Genomic DNA, 20,372 nt, shown 5'->3' with positions numbered 1-20,372 from the left:
AGAATGACCTCACTTTGTATTCCTGATGATATTTGCTGCGCTGAGTGCCTCTCCTAGTTTGTCAGCACATGTATTGTTGATGTTAGAGGAATTTTGCCGCCTATTCCCTGAAGCTTTCTCATTGGGAATGTGACTTTCGGACCTGTAGTCTGGCACTTGGACACCGAGTGATTGTGGCCGAAAACAAGAACAATGTGCCATTCGCTACAGCTTGCTCATACTTCATCAGGACATTGACAAATTTGTAACTGAAAGAGGAGTCAAACCAAGAGATTCCATACAGCCAAAAATGACCAAGAGAATATTTTCACCTTACACTGTGAAAACAAAGAAGGAACAGGTGTTAGTGGATAACATTTTAACCAATTTTGTTCTCCATATGTCGCTGCACTTCAGCCCTCTTTTTCGATACTCTAGTGAAAACTATTGACTTTGAACATCTACTTTTGTCAACTTATTCGTCATACAGACATAAATTGTTAATTCAATCATTTGCAGACTCGCCGGATGTAGCTTATAAGTTATGCTAAATAGGAGTCTGTGCGCAGGCCTCAGCTGTCAGACTGCACTGCCCCTACGGCACAGTCGTCGTCTAGTCTGATCACTCCCCCCCCCCCCCCCCCCCCCCCCCCCACCACCACCACCCCCTTCCCTATCCTGTCGTCTGTGCAGGTAGTGGTCAATTTATTGTGTGTCCACTCTAACTCAGATTACTAACGAGGAGGTACTGAATCAAACTGGCAAGGAAAGAAATTTACGGCACAACCCGACTGAAAAAATGAGATCAGTTGACAGGACACTTTCTGAAGCATCAAGGAATTATCAATTTAGTAATGGAAGAAAGTGTAAGGGGTAAAAATTGTAAAGAAAGACCAAGGCTAAAATGAAGTAAGCAGGTTCAAACGGATGGAGGTTGTGGTGGTTATGCAGCTATGAAGATGCTTGCACAGGAGAGACTAGCGTGGAGACCTGCATTAAACCAGTCTTTCAACTAAAATCAACAACAGCAACAACCACCACACAGTAACATGCTCCTGTTCAGTACCTGTGGCTTCCAAACTATGTTCTGTTATGTATAACATACCTGTAGAAACAATATGAATTGGGGTAGATTACTTTTCACCATATAGTGGAGATGTTGAGCAGCAGACAGGTACATTTAAAACCGTGTGTGTGTGTCTATATATATATATATATAAAACAAAGATGAGGTGACTTACCGAACAAAAGCGCTGGCAGGTCGATAGACACACAAACAAACACAAACATACACACAAAATTCAAGCTTTCGCAACAAACTGTTGCCTCATCAGGAAAGAGGGAAGGAGAGGGGAAGACGAAAGGAAGTGGGTTTTAAAGGAGAGGGTAAGGAGTCATTCCAATCCCGGGAGCGGAAAGACTTACCTTAGGGGGAAAAAAGGACAGGTATACACTCGCACACACGCACATATCCATCCACACATACAGACACAAGCAGACACGACCTGCCAGCGCTTTTGTTCGGTAAGTCACCTCATCTTTGTTTTTATATATAATTTTTCCCACGTGGAATGTTTCCATATATATATATATATATATATATATATATATATATATATATATATATATATATATATATATATATATATATATATATATATATATCACACACAGGGTGTCCCAGCTATCTTGTCCACCCAAAATATCTCTGGAACAATAACAGCTATTGGAAAACGACTTTCACCGGTATCAATGTAGGGCTGGGGCCCATGAATGTACATATTTGGAAACATTCTAAAACAAAAGCATATGTGTTTTTTAACACAAACTTATGTCTTTTTAAATGGACCTCCTATATTTTTTTCTTCAGCAATCCATAGTATGACAAAGCACATACACAATGGCATTGATTGCATCGCAATATTCCTATTACATCCCGAGATATTGAGACGCGAAGTTGACGCTTGAAACTCCCGACATGCGCTGCTAGCGCACGTCCTGAGGCTCAGGCATGAACCTCATGCTGCCCGTAATCGTGATGTGATTGACAAGTAAGTGTCCCTCTTGATATGTATGGAGGTGTGATTACAGATGTCAATCACATCGCGATTACGGGCAGCATGGGGTTCACGCCTGAGCCTCAGGACGTGCGCTAGCAGTGCATGTCGGGAGTTTCAAGTGTCAACTTCGCGTCTCAATATCTCGGGATGTAATGGGAATATTGCGATGCAATCAACGCCATTGTGTATGTGCTTTGTCATACTATGGATTGCTGAAGAAAAAATATAGGAGGTCCATTTAAAAAAACATAAGTTTGTGTTAAAAAACACATATGCTTTTGTTTTAGAATGTTTCCAAATATGTACATTCATGGTCTCCAGCCCTACATTGATACCGATGAAAGTCGTTTTCCAATAGCTGTTATTGTTCCAGAGATATTTTGGGTGGACAAGATAGCTGGGACACCCTGTATAAAAAAATAGAGGGAAACATTCCACGTGGGAAAAATATATCTAAAAACAAAGATGATGTGACTTACCAAAAGAAAGCGCTGGCAGGTCGATAGACACACAAACAAATACAAATATACACACAAAATTCAAGCTTTTGCAACCAACGGTTGCTTCGTCAGGAAAGAGGGATGGAGAGGGAAAGACGAAAGGATGTGGGTTTTAAGGGAGAGGGTAAGGAATCATTCCAATCCCGGGAGCGGAAAGACTTACCTTAGGGGGAAAAAAGGACGGGTATCCACTCGCGCACACACACACACACACACATATCCATCCACACATATACAGATACAAGCAGACGTTTCATTTCATGGGATACCGAGAGGCAGAGAATGCAATTCAATTGCACTGGTCTCGGATGGTACTGAGACACGTATGGTGCGCTTCTTCGTAGCTAGCCAGTGGAAATGTGATGTATGGAGACAATGCACAGGTGACCTGTTTCTGGACAGTGTGGTGGGTGATCTCCATCTGCAAAGGCCACAGTGAGACTCTCCAAATATTTGGAGGAGGAATGCTTGTCACTGCAGACGCAACAACTGTGCTAGGCTGTATGAAAAGGCCATCCTCAGGTGGAATGGGTGCCAGTTGTCAAAATGGAGGTATTGTTGGTGGTTGATGGGTTTCATGTGGACAGAGATGCTGATGGAGCTATCAGTAAGGTGGTGGGCAACATTGAGGAATTTGTCCGGTTGGGCTGACGTGGACCAGGTCAAGTAAATGGAGGAGAAAGCACTGAAGTTCTGAAGGAATATGGATAGGGTGTCTTCCACATCATTTCAGATAATGAGGATGTCATTAATGATCTGAAAAGCAGCTTCAATATTTTTAACTTCCTAAATCAGGATGATAAGATTATTTTTTAATAAGCTTCTTATGTTCTTACGGAAAACACCAAGTTTATCATGACTGTTACCCTTTGTGCTGTCCAAACTGTCATTTTTTGTTTCTCCAAAAACTGTTGCAGTTGTATCCGGTTTTATCTCACATCTCTGACTTTCTGAGAAAATTTATCCTAAAAGAGACATAGCAAAAACACTGAAAGTCACACAGATTTGGTGCTCTTGTTATACTCAACGCTTCTGGACATTAACTGTGCAAGTACCCTCTAACGAGGAACATTGAGATATAGACCGTGCCATCTGTGCTGCGACTATGTGAAGGGTGATCACCAATCACACTGACTTTCTCGAGTGACTTTGAAGCTATGCATTTATATGTTCGACTGAATGCATCTTCCTGGGCCAGTAGTATCACTCGAAGAGTGACAGTCTCCACATTAGTACGAGCAGCATTCCGAGTGATGTGCTTGATGTTGTCCTCGAGTGCACAAATTGTTTCTGGCAGTCCTCATAATTACTAATAAGCACTATATGGTATGCTATACCACGATCTTTCCCCAGAGGGCCAAACTCTGGCATCTACCCAGATTGGTTCTTTTAAGCTTCACCCCCACCCCCAAAGTCTTGATAATCATCCTTTACAGCCACCAGTACAATTACTCTCAGCTGTAAATCCATAAACTTTTCCTCAATTCAACAAGCTGAGGTAAACTAACTCTACAGACAAACTACGTGAGATATGTTGGAGATGTGCCAATGTAAAACAATTTGGTTTCAACAGTTTCCAGAGATTTAGCATAAAAATGTTCTACTTGTTTCTTAGACTTTTTGTCACTGAAAGTAACACTAGAGACAAAACACTATTTCACAGAAAGCATCAACAAGAAGGAATTTCTAAGTGAAAATTAGAATGTTACCTTTGCCAGTAGGAGATTTCAGACCTGGACAGTAACTCACATAGGACATGTATGAGTTTTGCTCTCCTTCCGATGACAGCAACAACTACATTCAGGAGCTCTGGCACCCCACTCCACGTCTTCGCTTCTCCCAAGAGCAACTCCCGGAGCACAGGCAGCAGCTCGGCATCGTCAACGGTGCGAGACTCCAGACACTCTGCAAGACAAGTCGACCCTCAATCTGTCATACTGCAACACACTTATGATGCATTTATTTACTGTGAGATCAAGTGGTAGATGAAATAGAAGTAAGCATTGAGCACAAAATGTGAATCACTTCTTCGTGACATGTGTTAAAATGTGACACCAAATTCCCAATCCCAGCTCCTTATCCTTTACAGCTTTGTGCCCTTCCATTAAAGCGACCTGTTTTACAGACACATTCAAACATTTCATTGCTTCTTTCCAGCCTGAACCAACTGTCGGCACACACTTTTAACCTGTCACAAATGTACAATACATACAATAGACCATTAATCTAAAATAACTTCAATTTTTAACTTAAATCTTCATTACAGAGATGATTCAGTAACTTATTCAGAAAAATATCATGGGGCTAGAAATGTAACTGCATTATACTGGCATGAAATTATAAAAATAATGAAAGGAAAGGAAATACTGTCAGTGGGAAGTATCCAGATAACCCGGACGGTGTAACACTGTGCCAAGATGTGCTGGCCATGCACCAAGGCATGTTTAGCAACAGGGTGATCCTCATTACCAACAAACACTGTCTGCCTGTGTCCATTCATGCGAATGGACAGTTTCTTGCTGGTCATTCCCACATAGAAGGGCTCACAGTGTAGGCATGTCAGATGGTAAATCACGTGGGTGCTTTCACACGTGGCTCTGCCTTTGATTGTGTATATCTTCCGGGTTACAGGACTGGAGTAGGAGCTGGTGGGAGGGTGCATGGGGCAGGTTTTACACCGGGGGCGGTTACAAGGATAGGAGCCAGAGGGTAGGGAAGGTGGTTTGGGGATTTCATAGGGATGAACCAAGAGGTTACGAAGGTTAGGTGGATGGCGCAAAGACACTCTTGGTGGAGTAGGGAGGATTTCATGAAGGATGGATCTCATTTCAGGGCAGGATTTGAGGAAGTCGTATCCCTGCTGGATAGCCACATGTTACATTTTATAATAATTCTAGTCTCAAAATACCTCCATTAGATCTGGCTTGACAACACAGCATATCTCACTGTGGATTAATGTGACTGAAGCACCATAATATTTGCTCTAAACCCCCCCCCCCCCCCCCCCCCCCAAAAAATCACATTTCCATATCCATCACTACATGCCTCATTACAAATTCTATTTCTATCATTAGGCAGGGGCTTTTAGACAAAAGACTTACCATTTTCTTGCTGAACTGAACTCAATCGCGGCTTCTGCACTTATTTTTCAATCACCTCATGTTTGTAGTGACACTCAAATATACATTTTAGAGGAGAAAGTTAATGACATAAACTAACAACTGAGATATAGCCTACTACAGATATACTAAAACAAAAATATTAGAAAATCTGCTACCTATCACCAAACCAAGCTATTATTCAGATAACTAACTTTTCTATATTGCAAAGACCGGTTTTTAAACTGAAACAAGAACAAATTTAATGGTGCCACAGCACTAAAAATTTACTTCTTGTGGTCCACAGTCCAACCCATGTCCGTACATGTTCTAAAGCTATTCAATTATCAACTGTCTCAGTCAATGTCTTTTTGACTGATTCATCCCTCTATGAAGCATGTGTGACAGAAGAATATTCGTTTCGATCTGAAATAATTACTACAACTAGCTGTGTTAAACATTTATGTAATGCTTATTTAAAGTATGTAACTAGGTAATTGTTTAATCCTATATCATTTGGTGCTGTACACGCATTAAAACACTTGTGTATAAAATATATACATATACGAGGGCTATCCACAAAGTACATTACGTTTTGGAATTAAAAATAAATAAAGTATTGCAAAATTTTTTTATTATATACAGATGAAAGCCACACTTAAATACTACTTTTCTACATAGTTGCCATTTAAATTAAGGCACTTATCATAGCAATGGACGAGCTTGGAAATTCCTTCGTCGTAAAATTCGGCCGCCTGTGCCTTCAACCACGTGATTACCTCTTCTTGAAGCTGTGCGTCGTCATCAAAACGCTGCATAGCCAACCACTTCTTCATTGCTGGGAATAAGTGGAAGTCACTCGGTGCCAGGTCGGGACTGTACGGAGGATGAGGAAACAACTCCCACTTAAAAGATTCGAGAACTTCACGAGTGGCATTTGCCGTGTGGGCCCGGGCGTTGTCGTGAATCAGCTAGATCTTTGAGCCCAACTTTCCCCTGCGCTTGTTTTGTATTGCTCTTCTGAGGTTGTGCAGAGTTTGGCAATACCTTTGAGAGTTTATTGTAGTGCCTCTTTCCAGGAAATCCACAAAAATGACACCTTTTCTGTCCCAAAAGAGGTAACCACGTGGTTGAAGGCGTAGGCGGCCGAATTTTACGACGAAGGAATTTCCAAGCTCGTCCATCGCTACGATAAGTGCCTTAATTTAAATGGCAACTATGTAGAAAAGTAGTATTTAAGTGTGGCTTTCATCTGTATATAATTAAAAAAATTCCAATACTTTATTTATTTTTAATTCCAAAACGTAATGTATTTTGTGGATAGCCCTCGTACATATGTACTGAGAAAAATCTATCCAACAACCTCAGTGTTGTTACGTTTGCCTGTGCCATATGCTGAAGTTGCCTTTCCTCATTTTTATTTTACGCAACACGTGAGCCATACAAATGCTAAGTTTTAGATTAGCAAAGAAGCATATGGATGTGACTGGTCCACATATCTCACATCGTTTGATACAGGCGACACTAATAGCTTGATAATGGCCCCAATCATGATCAAGAATACTGACTTTCGTCATACATACATCAAAATTTTGCTTTCCTTGAATGGAAAAAACAAATTAAAAATAACTGTTCTCACAGTCTATTTACCAGAATTCGTTATTCTATTTGTCTTTCAACTGAGCCTTCTTTGGAAAATTTCTTACTTATAACAACAGATTCCCTTGAAAACAGTTTTACGCATTCTTTATTTTTGCAAAAATTATTGGCAAACATAATTTACAACTTGATGACAAGAACTCACTTCTTACATACTGCAACACCATCTCAGAGACTTGGCTGTCTACCGGCTGCAGCAGACAGCACGCCAAATAGCAGAGGGCCAGGTTCTGCTGCACACAGTCAGCATCAAGAGCTGCAGGCACTCCAGATTTTGTTAGCAGCTGCATATTTCTGCGGTGCTCCCGCTGCTCTCTCTTGTCACTTGACGGCAACTTGTTGATCGAGTACGGGAAACCAGACATCAAATGCTGTCTGAAGTCAGAAGAACTTTGTTGCCTAAACAACAGTGTCTGGAAGAAGAGAGGAAAACTGAAAGTAAATGTGAAGCTCAGTTAATAACAAAAGAGTTCCATAGATCTAGTCTGCAGAGCAACTAATTAAATGATAATACACTAACATAAAACATCCAAGAGTGGAAAGAAAATTCTGACTTAAAGACACTGTTTTTGGTGAGATCAACACAAGAGTGGAAACAAATTGAATTGTGAGGTGGCCTCAATTATATACAAGCTGTCATTTGTGCACTAATTCCATAAATTATAATTCTTTGTGAACTCACAAAATGTTGTACATCACAATACAAACCAAACCAAAAGGAAATTGGATAAATAACTAGAAGGATGAAAAAACTGCAAATAATTCTCATATTAATCATTTCAGTCACTATTTTTTTCAGCCGTGGAAATAAAATTGCATCTTCCTTTATCAAATAATTTACCTAAACATTCTGACTGAAAAAGAAACTAATATTTCACCAACAAATTTTGAAAAATATTTCATGAATTGATATATCACAGAACTATATACCTGTGAATCCTGTGCAATAAAAAGCGATACCACTCAATAAAACTGGAGTTTCCCCATGTTGATACGGAAATGGTCTCACACGTGATGCGCATGCAGCCTACCCCTCCCATCATATGACATTGCATTGTTTGCTAACTGTTATTGCTGTTTTATTGATCTACATCTACATCTACACCCATACTCCGCAAGCCACCTGACGGTGTGTGGCGGAGGGTACCCTGAGTACCTCTATCGGTTCTCCCTTCTATTCCAGTCTCATATTGTTCGTGGAAAGAAGTATTGTCGGTATGCTTCTGTGTGGGCTCTAATCTCTCTGATTTTATCCTCATGGTCTCTTCGCGAGATATACGTAGGAGGGAGCAACATACTGCTTGACTCTTCGGTGAAGGTATGTTCTCGAAACTTTAACAAAAGCCCGTACCGAGCTACTGAGCGTCTCTCCTGCAGAGTCTTCCACTGGAGTTTATCTATCATCTTCGTAACGCTTTCGCGATTACTAAACGATCCTGTAACAAAGCGCGCTGCTCTCCGTTGGATCTTCTCTATCTCTTCTATCAACCCTCTCTGGTATGGATCCCACACTACTGAGCAGTATTCAAGCAGTGGGTGAACAAGCGTACTGTAACCTACTTCCTTTGTTTTCAGATGTGTTGTCTAATAGTAGTGTATTTAAATTAGTTTAATAATTTCTATAATAGTGGTTTGGAGTCTGAAGGATGTTGGGAAAGATTGTGTCGATAATGGTAAGACCACGAGCACGAAGGATGCTGGCATATAAGGAGGTGGTGTCAAATAGTGACGAGTACGGATCCAGGAGGTAAAGGTGTGAGCATGGTGGAGAGTTGATGAAGGAAATGGTTGGTGTCTTTGACATGGGAGGCTAGATTACGGACAATTGGTTGGAGGTGTTGCTCAATGGGGGGCCGCAATTCTTTCAGTGGGGGCACAATGCCAGCGACAATATGGCATCCAGGATTCTTGGGTTTGTGGATTTTGGGGGGCACGTAGGAGGTGGGTGTGCAGGGTGTCGAGGGAAGGGCCTAAGGCTTTAAGAAGGGATTGGAGTTGGTTTTGAACTTGAGGGATGAGATCACTCTGGCATTGTTTACGGGTGGAGGAGTCAGATAACTGGTAGAAGCCTTCTGCCATGCAGTCACTGTGATTCATAACAGTGGCGGAGGCTTTGTCAGCATGTAGGATGATTAGGTCAGGATTTGTTTTGAGGTTGTGAATGGCTGTTCTTTCTTTTACTGAAAGGCTGTTGTTCTGAGGAAGGAATGTGGGGAAGGATGGTGAGGCTAAGTTGAAGGTAAGGAATTCCTGAAAGTTGACCAGCGAATGGTTAGGTGGGAGAGAGGGAGGATCATAGTTGGATAGTGGTATGAACAGGAAGAGGCAAGGTTGAATGTTGGAATTAGGGTAGTTTTGGTAGGAGGGATTGGCAACATGCTTCCATTGCAAGGATCAGGAGAATGAAAGTAGGTTTTTGACAAGTCCAGCATGGTTAAATTCGAGTTTAGAGCTAAAGGTGAGTCCCTTGGATAGCACTCAAACTTCTATGGAGCTGAGGGTATTGGTTGGAAGGTTAATAACAGTAACACGGGAATTTGTTGGCTCTGGATTTGGTGGAGAGTTGGTAAGGAGTTTTGGGGGATGAGGCAAGTTGGAAAGGTCAGAAGTGGACAAGGAGGAACACTGTAGGTATGAAAGGGGTTGAATAGTGGTGCCCTGAGACAGGAGTAGGATGTCAGCAGGTTGGATAAGTTATGGAGGTGATGTCTGGAATACTACTACAGATGGTCAAGAGCAAGGGGATACCCACTGGATCTAGTCTGCAACCCGATCTCCCTTGCCAATTCCCGTCACAGTTGCAATCCTCCCACCACTCCCAAGAACCAGCCACAATGGAGTGTCCCCTTCATCACCCAGAACCACCCCAGACTGGAACAACTGAACATCATCTTTTGCCAGAGCTTTGATTACCTGTTTGTATGTCGTCTCATTGTCACTGTAGGCCTGTACCATTGGAAACGAGGATAGAATGTTGTCTGGTGGCCGGTATCCTCTTCTATAACACAAACTGCACACATATATTAAGAAGGATCTTTATTAACCAGAACAGGAAGCTACTCATCTCAGCTGTTAGCATGAGTGACATAAAAGTAGGTATTTCAGGTGTTGCGAAATCACTTAAGAAAGGCAAGTCTTCTGGTCCAGATGGTATACCAATCAGGTTCCTTTCAGAGTATGCAGACACAATAGCCCCTTTCTTAGGAATGATATACAACCGCTCACTTGACGAAAGGTCTGTTCCTAAAGACTGGGAATTAGCACAGATCACACCAATATTCAAGAAAGGAAGTAAGAGTAACCCATTGAATTGCAGGTCCATATCACTGACCTCAATTTGCAGTAGGATTTTGGAGCATATACTGTACTCGAACTTTATGAATCACCTTGAAGAAAATGACTTATTGATACATAACCAACACGGATTCAGAAAATATCGTTCTTATGCAACACAGCTAGCTCTTCATTCCCATGAAGTAATGAGTGCTGTCGACAAGGGATCTTAGATCGATTCCATATTCCTAGATTTCCAGAAGGCTTTTAATACTGTTCCCTCACAACTGACCATTAATCAAATTGTGTCCATATGGAGTATAGAGGTCACAGTTTGTAGTGATAGACGGTAAATCAACGAGTAGAATAGAAGTGATACCTGGCATTTCACAAGGTAGTGCCATAGGTCCTCTCCTGTTCCTGATTCACATAAATGATCTAGGTGATAATCTGAGCAGCCCCCTTAGATTGTTTGCAGATGACGCTGTAATTTACCGTCTAGTAAAATCATCACACAATCAATTCCAATTACAAAATGATCTAGAGAGAATTTCTGAATGGTGCGAAAAGTGGCAATTGGCACTAAGTAAAGAAAAGTGTGAGGTCATCCACATAGCTACTAAAAGAAATCCGATAATTTTGGGTACAAAATAAATCACACAAATCTAAGGGCTGTCAATTTGACTAAATTGGAATTACAATTACGAGCAACTTAAATTGGAAAGACCACATAGATAATATTGTGAGTAAGGCAAAACAAAGACTGCGATTTGTTGGCAGAACACTTAGAAGATGCGACAAACCCACTAAAGAGACAGTCTACACTACACTTGTCTGTCCTCTGCTGGAATATTGCTGTGTGGTGTGGGATCCTTACCAGGTAGGATTGACGGAGGACATCGAAAAAGTGTAAAGAAGGGCAACTCATTTCATGTTATCGCACAACAGGGGTGAGAGTGCCACTGATATGATACGTGAGTTGGGGTGGCAGTCACTGAAACATAGGGTGTTTTGTTTGCGGCAAGGTCTATTTACGAAATTTCAATCACCAACTTTCTCTTCCGAAATGTAGGGAGAAATAATCATCATAATTAGATAAGAGAAATCAGAGCTTGAACGGAGAGATTTAGGTGTTCCCTTTTCCCATGTGCCATTCGGGAGTGGAATGGTTGAGAAGTAGTATGAAAATGGTTCGATGAACCCTCTGCCAGGCACATAAGTGTGAATTGCAAAGTAATGATGTAGATGTAGATCTTAGGCTAGCTCATGTGGTACAAGCTCTTCTGTAATAGTCCATATTGGCCTCACTGCTGGTGTCGTGCACTGCACACTATTCTGTATTCTGGTTGCTATGTGCTGGCTGACTGAACTAGAGGCAGAGCTAACTGGGACTGCGACTCCCACTGGGCTGCAAGTGATGACTCTACTCACTGACTCAATGGATGCCTGACTGGGCCCTCCAGTCCGTGGTGGCAATCTAAATACTGGCAGTCATGGCGGTTGGGGGGAGGGAGGGGTGGGTTGGTGGCACGTTTCTTGCAAGTTTATCTTTGGCCTCCCTCCTGATAGGTGCGTTGCTTGCGCCTACTATCAATCTTCTCGCAACCTCTTTGACGGCTGATGTGCTGGCAGCAGCTTAAGCTAGAACACGTGTTATCGTGCCCTGCAATGAGTGACATCCAATCTGAGATACTTCCCATTCCTTCCAAAGCCGTGTTCCATCACCCACCCAACCTTCACAATACCCTAGTCCATCTCTTTGCCACTGCCACTCCCAATCCCCATATCAATACCCTCTCACACGAATCATATCCCTGTGGAAGACCCAGGTGAAAGCAACTATGTCATTTACCAGCCACTGCCCAGTGCGAAGTAGTTCTTGCGCTAGCTGCTGGAGTGTACTTCATCACACTGCAAATTCTATAATGATGCTTGATGACCCATCTGCAATGTGCTCGGTGTCAGAAGTCGTGTGGTCGGTTGATCTCCTCTCTACCCCTCAGTGTTCAACAGGAATGTGGACCCCGAGAGGCGCTGTTGTTGGCTTCTGCATTGGAGTCTGGCATTGGCGGCACATTGTGATTTGGTGTTGTCGGAAGACAGGTAGCTTCTCCATCAGAAGATGGTAGGCAGTGAGCAGCATGAAATTTGTCAGGTGAAGGCCATCATCTTGAGTAAATTTTGACTACTTCATAGACTGTACTGGAGCATCTAACACATAGATTCATTGCAGTATTGGGATCACTGAATTGAGTGCTATTACTGTGAATGCCATTAATTCCTATGATCAGGTCATGATGAGAGCTGGAATATTTAAAGGGAGCCATCGTGAGGCTGTTATGCAAAGCTTGGTTCGTTATGATGAAATGGGTCCTCCTCACTCTGCTATATTCACTTAACAGGCTGTTAACCACTGTGTTGGCCCCTCGCTATGTGTTCTTATGAAAGAGGTACAGTTTCTTGCAACGGGCATTATGAGTTAACAAATACGCTTGTCTCACTTCCTTTGGTTTTGTGTTGCAATCTCTTTTCTGCTGAAAGCGTATCCTTGCTCGGCAAACAGTGCCGACGACCTGACTTACTTGCAACATATTGACTTGCTTCCTGCTTCTATTTCTCATGACTTGAATTTGCCTGTGGCAGTGTGAGTGAGTTCTAATAAAAAAATTTCTGATTTCTGCTTTTATATATAACTGCTTTTATCCCGATTTTATCATTTGATTCATTTTTTAACATGTTCATGCAATCATTCAAGTTGCGAGTTTGCATTATTTCTGTGTATGTGAAAGTTCTGAACAATGAAAATTATCAAATAGTTGCTGTCTTAAGATATACGTACACACAAACATAGCTATGCGTCTTTAAATATAGAGCATATAAAAATGGATTTGAATGTTGAATGTCCTAAAAATGATGTGTAGATATGAAATAGAAGATGAATCAGAGGTATAAATATGAATATAAATTTACAGATGAAAACTTGTATCCAAGCTTGAAGCAGATAACTGTAGATTTCTATTCCATTGCCTCATGCAATCATTTAGGTTTTACATAACCAATAGGCTTATATATGTAAATTACAAGACAACCGACTGTGTATGGACAGCTTTCTTTTTGTATTCGTTTTTAAGTGTCACTTTTAGGATGGATTAACCCCTTACTATCGCTGTAATACTACCCTGACAGAAATGAATGTAAACAAGTTACTTCAGCACAGTAAATCACACAAGTTTAGTACGGATTTTATACTTTTTGGTTTCATGTGAAATTGAAGTTGAACAACCAATCTGACGCAAGTTAGAAAGAAATAGACAACACAGTGAAATATGGAACACCAATTCCTGGAGCTCCAGTCTAAGTGTGGAACTTGTCTGCCTGAATTTGATTTTAACAATCATTTCACATGGTCAAAGCAGTTTTCTGACCCTGAAAGGTGTTATGTAATAAAAACAAGAGCAGGAAATGAATACAATCCTGATATCAGTAAAAGCTATAGAGAAGCCAGAAGTTTAAATAAAGATTGGTTTCAAAAGTGGGACAAAAGTTAAAAGATCATGGTTGCTTTATACTTCCTGGCAGATTAAAACTGTGTGCCGGACCAAGACTCAACCTCGGGACCTTTGCCTTTCGCGAGCAAGTGCTCTACCAACAGAGATACCCAAGCATGACTTACGACCCGTCCTCACAATTTTATTTCTGCCAGTACCTCGTCTCCTACCTTTCAAACTTCAAAGAAGTTCTCCTGTGAAACTTGGAGGACTAGCAGTACTGGAAGAAAGAATATTGTGGATACATGTCTTAGCCATGCTATCAGACAAGCAACACCACATGAAATAACCATAGAAATCAATGTGGAATGTACGAGGAACATATTCAGTAGAATAGTGAAGCAAAATTCGGTGTCAGTGGCCTGTGGCAACCGTTGACCGACACAAGTGCCTTTGCTAATAGCACAGCATTTCCTGCAGCCCCCTCCTGGGCTCATGACCATATCGGTTGGACCCCAGATGGCACTGTCAGATGAGTGCCAATTCAGTTGGTAAGAGCTGATGGTAGGGGTCGAGTTTGGCACAGCCCCCCACCCCCTTTCCCGTCCACACTCTTGAATTCTTGGGCCCAAGTTGTCAACAAGGTACTGTGCAAGCTGGTGGTGGCTCCACAATGGTGTGGACTCGACTGGATCTTTTAGTCCAACTGAATCAATCATTGACTAGAGATGTTTCCAGAATGAGATTTCCACTTTGCAGCGGAGTGTGCACTGATAGGAAGGTAGGAGACGAGGTACTGGCAGAAGTAGAGCTGTGAGTACCGGGCGTGAGTCGTGCTTCGGTAGCTCAGTTGGTAGAGCACTTGTCCGCGTAAGGCAAAGGTCCCGAGTTCGAGTCTCGGTCGGGCACACAGTTTTAATCTGCCAGGAAGTTTCATTGACTAGAGATGGTTATGTTCAGTTACTTGGAGGCCATGTGCAGCCATTCATAGGCTTTCTGTTCCCAGACAATGATGGAATTTTTGTGTATGGCAATGTGTCAAGTCAATGGGCTTTAGTTGTTCACGATTGTTTTGAAGAACATTATGAACAATTTGACTGAATGATTTAACCAACCAGGATGCCCATCGAACATTTATGGGACAGAGAGAGATCTGTTCGTGCACAAACTCCTGCGCACTGGCAACACTTTTGCAACTGTGGATGGCTTTAGAGGCTGCACAGCTCAATATTTCTCTAGGTGATTTCCAATGCCTTGTTGAGTCCATGCTACATTGAGTTGCTGCACTACATTGGGCAAAAGGAGGGGTCCGACAAGATCTTAACACGTATCCAGTGACTTTAGTTGCTTCATTGTATAGACGAGTTGTTGGATGCAGACAGACCCAACTAAAAGACTGCCATACATGTTGAGCTTCTGACCAAAATACCTTCTCCTAAAATAGACAATATGCACACATTCAAGCAAGCACAAATTACACATACATGACCACTGTGTACAGCCATTGAGGCTAGAGAGTGTGAGTTGTGCTTTTGTTAATATGTGGGTGTTGACTGCTTTAGAAAAAGGCCTTTTGGGCAAAATCTCAACATGTATGGCAATGTTTTTGTTGTGACTATGACTCAACAGCTCCTCTATATGACGAGTAGCAGTCTTTCCTTTTCATAATATTGTCTTATTCCATCTTGGATTTTCCACAGTTTTATAACAGTAATGTAAATGATATATTTCAAAATAAATATCACCATCTCATAACTTATTTTATTGACTGAAGTAAGGCCAAAGTCCAAACAAACATAAAATACAAAAAAATAGAAAATTATTATTCTCTGTACAAATAATAAAATTAAAATTTCACTTCCTGAGCTCTTTTTGCACAAAGAATGTTTATGATCTCATCATAGTTTATGGAAGCAGCTTGTTTGTGCTCTTTGGAGATTGTACTGAGATTTGTTAACCTTTGTTGAGCAGCTGTGTTCCTAAAATATTGTTTTATTAGTCTCAGCTTGTTAAAATTCCTCTCTCCAGAGGAAAGAGAAACAGGCATGGCATGGAATATTTTAAGGCTGTAGTAATTTTGGATTACCCCTCGACCAATTTGTTTTTATAAACTGAACTTAATATGGATGATACAATGACGTCTGGCAAGCCACACTCTATTGCCTGTGCACAAAAATAAATTATTCCTTGTTAAGATCTTCTACATAGGCATCTGCCAATTCCACTGTTTCGATCTTTAAATGCTCCACTTCCATTTCTTGAGTTTGGACACCAAACGAAGAACAGAACTTGGCACAAATTTTCTCTTGTGCCTTAAACCTGGTACTCAACTCCATTACCACTCTGTCAGTTATTTCTAATAGAATCCAGAGAATTCCATTGATATCTTGTTCTTTTCTGCTAATACTTGAGCCTCAGAAATAGCTTTGGATGTACAATGATTTTTAAAAATATTTCACACCAACCAGAAGCAAGTTAAAGCAATAAAACTGAGTTTTCTCACATTGTTAAAATAGATCTTGCCTCAGTTTTTGTTCCTGGTGTTGACAACTACTTCCAGAGCCTCTATAACTTTATCAAAATACTAGTAAATAACCCTGACCGCCTCTACTCTTGCAGACCACCTGCTTGTGTTGTGGGTACATGTTTTTGTAAGAGTTCCCATCTTTCTGTTGAAGTTACAAGAATAGATATAAACAAGAGGTAGTTACAAAAATAGCTATGGATGGCAATGGATCTTCACAAAGCCGTGCACGGGCCCTGGGTTGGCAACACATCAGATTTTTCCAGTATGTGCCGCTATCCCACGGCTTGTTCACGTGCTTGACGAACAAACAACCTTTCTGCTGACGGGGTGATGCTTAGGTGAGCATCGCTTGCCTTGGCAGAGCTCCTACAGTAGCCAATCAGAAAGGTGCAGGAGATCACGTGTGAGCGCCCACCGCGCCGAGCTGCGCGAACGAGTCGTGTGGATCTCCCTCTTTTACTGACAGGCCCCCGACAAGATCAGACGCATTGGCCGGTTGCCTCCATGCACTTTTCGAGCCCTGGCTCGATCTGTTTGCGCCTTAGGGCCGCTAAACTCACATAACGTACCCCAGCTAGGTTATCAGTAAATGTTTTCTCAATAAACGGGAGGCAGTTTGCCGACCCGAGTTGAAAAATTAACACTTGTTCTTTTTTAGACCCCACTTCCACCTCAGCCACATCCTGACATGCACATTTCAGCATTAACGCACACGATACAGCGACATAGTCGCGCGTTGACCATCACGCCGCCAGCTGAGCCGCAGTCAGCCGGATGCCACTGTATCAGATGCTGCCGGGGCAGCACTTCTCACCGCCGCTGTAGCGTCGCTGCGCAGCCTGCAGTCAACGCCGGGCTGCCGCTTCGTCTGCCTTTGCCGCCGCCGCCAATGTCGCCGCCTCCAGCATAATGAAGTAGTGTAAGTCGCAAGCAATTGCAGTAGCCTGGCCTTGCTATCTTTGTAGCAATTCCTTGAGTTGTTAGTGAAGTCATTTTGTAAACATGCCTGACACCCGTTCAAATAAGCAAGCAGGAGGTGCTGCCGAAATTCCTGGAGCAGACCCTGTCACTATGTTAGAAGAACAGATAAGACGGTTAACTATGCAAAAGATGGAATTGCAAGAGCAGTGCAATGCGCTTGCGGCGGAAAGCAACAAAAAAGTTACAATTGAACAAGCAGCTGCAAGCGCTAGTCGCGCCTCTGCAGTTAGCACAGTTCCGCCTATGTCCACTCTTGTTGGCAGCTTCCCTGCCGTAAATATCACTCCGACTTTTGCGGGTAAAACTAACGAAAATGTAACGACGTCTCTGCAGTGTGTCAAAGATATAGGTAGGACTTGTGGGTGGCCTGATAGTTTTCTTTTGAGTGTGCTGAAGCTGAAACCAGCAGGAGACGCTCGAACATATGTTGAGTCAGTCGACACTCTGCGAGATGCTATCACTTTTGAAGCCCTGGCTAAAGGGTTAGCAGAGCGCTATTCCGATAAGAGAGTGTCAGTTATTATCGGGATTTACTGTCTTCCTTATGACAGAAAACCAATGAAGATTTAGAAGTATTTGCTGATCGAATCCGCACAGTATCGTGTCGCACTTATGTGCTTAGCAACTGCCAGGCCCGTAATGAAGTTTTAATAGAGGAAGCAGAAGCAAGGGCTGTAGATGTGTTCATTCGAGGGATTAACCCACAAACCAGGACAGAAGTGAAAATGGCTTCCCCTACTACATTGCACGAAGCTGTGCGAATTGCACACTGAGGAAGCAGGGAGATTTGTTACTAACCCATCACGAAGTCGCAGCGCGTGTTTCTTAATGATGCAAAATGTCAGCGCTGCGGGAAGTTTCATCATACTGCCGCGCGCTGCTGCGCACTGTGTTGTGGCAGATGCCGCAAGATCGGGCATACTAATGCCACATGCCCCCAAAATAATGTAACCAGACAAGGGCAGCAAAATATTCCACAGACAAACAAGCAACGGGGTAGTTACCAACAGGGAAATGGTCGGGGGGCAGGCTCAGCCACCAACCCTCGCCCCCGATAAAAGTAATGAAACTGGTGTATAAAAAACAGCAGAAAGATGAGGTGGCAAATGTTTTGCTAGAGGGTAACCTCAGGGGTAGAACAATTAGTGTGTTAGTAGATACGGGAGCACAAATTAGCGTGCTGTTTGTCCTCTATCACGATAAGCGGAGGTTGAAACCGCCCCGCTATCACATTGCAGGATTGGGTGAGGGACTGATCATTCCTGCCGGGTTATCTTTCGTTACGTTTTCAGTTAAGTAAAAAAACATATGGTTTTAACATGGAGGTTGTATGGAAACGGGGAAGAGGGACTTTGATATCATTCTAGGCAATGATTTCCTCAATGAGTACCAAGGGGTAATCGATTATAGGACGTACACTGTCCGATTTGGTGAGGAAACTCACTTTTTCGGCGGCGTTCGGACTGAAAGCGCACAAGGAAGCTGTGAGGGACGGCCGCTCTCACAGGATCCGACAGAACCGCATACATGGCCCATTAAATCGTTGCACCCAGTTACCATTGAGAGTGGGACAGGCGAGGTTCTATGGATTGATATCAAAGCTCCATTGCCTACTAGTTCAATCGTTTTTGTGAATCTGCTCCGTCAAAACGATGTGTTGGACAGGTTACAAGTTCATGTGAAGAGAGGTTTATGTGCTGTAGAGAGAAAAGGGAAGAAGTTTTGTGTACCTGTATGTGTCGATAATTTTGGTTTGAGAAAGATAGAGATTCCACGTGGAACAGTTTTAGCAAGTGGTCAGGAAATAGGAGATGATGATTTTTGAGTGATTAAAGAAGGTAAGAGTCAAAATAGGAAGCAGTTCCCTATTAGAAGTGTGCATACCCTGATACCCTCTTTGCAAAAGCAATTTAATGAGAAGTTAGAGCATTTGTGTAAAGCAGAGCAGAGGCTAATATGGCCCGTATTGGAGGAATTTGCGTGGTTGTTTGAGAATAGGCAATATTTGCCTGCTACTGACCTCGTACAGCACGAGATTCCCACTGGGGATGCTAGACCTATATCTCAAAAGGCATATAAGATCCCTTATCATTTGCAACCAATAGTGGAAGACACAGTTCAACAGCAGCTAGCAGCAGGGATTGTTCAACCCTCTGCCAGCCCCTGGTCGTCCCAAATCGTTCTGGTTCGTAAGAAATCAATCAATGGCGAGAAGAGTTATAGGCACTGTGTTGATATGAGAGCAGTGAATACAGTAACAACACCTGATACTTATCCTTTGCCCCGTATTGACGAAACCCTAGATCAATTAGGAAACTGCAAGTATCTCACAACTTTAGATATGCGATCAGGGTATCATCAGATTCCTATAGCTCCCAAGGACAGACCTAAAACCGCCTTTATTGTGCCTTCGGGTTTGTACGAGTTTTTACGTATGCCATTTGGTCTCAGGAAAGCTCCTGCAACCTTTCAAAGATTTGCTGATTTATTGTTAACGTGGTTTAAAGCTCACCACATGTTTAGTTTATTTAGACGATATTATTGTATTTTCTAAAACTATTGAAGAACATGCAGAAAGGTTGAGGTGTGTTGTGTCATGTTTGCAGAGTGCCCATTTAAGCCTGAAGATAGAAAAATGTTCATTTGCACAGTCACAAGTCCAGTACTTGGGATATGTCATTAGTGCTGAAGGTGTCAGACCAGATCCTCGGTTGACTGAGGCTGTGAGAGATTTTCCCACCCCTATTTTTGCAAATATTAGCACACCCAACCAAGGGAGCAAATTGTTTTCTTTTATCAACGAGCAA

At 42.3% G+C, this 20,372-nt stretch overlaps 1 protein-coding gene and 1 non-coding gene across 2 annotated transcripts in view; one reads left to right on the top strand and one right to left on the bottom strand.

Annotated features, from left to right (window-relative positions):
- Nucleotides 1–20,372, bottom strand: part of LOC126416187 (testis-expressed protein 10 homolog) — a 159,909-nt gene that overhangs the window by 21,371 nt on the left and 118,166 nt on the right. Inside the window, exons 7-8 of the mRNA XM_050083769.1 lie at nt 7,442–7,709; nt 4,249–4,444 (exon numbers count right to left, since the gene is read on the bottom strand). Coding sequence (XP_049939726.1) covers nt 4,249–4,444; nt 7,442–7,709 — 464 coding nt within the window. The remainder of the gene's footprint in view (nt 1–4,248; nt 4,445–7,441; nt 7,710–20,372) is intronic.
- Trnat-cgu (transfer RNA threonine (anticodon CGU)) lies at nt 14,892–14,966 on the top strand. Its single transcript has one exon. It is a non-coding gene; the product is annotated as a tRNA-Thr (tRNA).

Source organism: Schistocerca serialis, chromosome 8, assembly GCF_023864345.2.
Source record: "Schistocerca serialis cubense isolate TAMUIC-IGC-003099 chromosome 8, iqSchSeri2.2, whole genome shotgun sequence".
Taxonomy (NCBI): domain Eukaryota; kingdom Metazoa; phylum Arthropoda; class Insecta; order Orthoptera; family Acrididae; genus Schistocerca; species Schistocerca serialis.
Note: the sequence above shows the minus strand (reverse complement) of the source record. Positions and strands in the feature narration are given on the sequence as shown.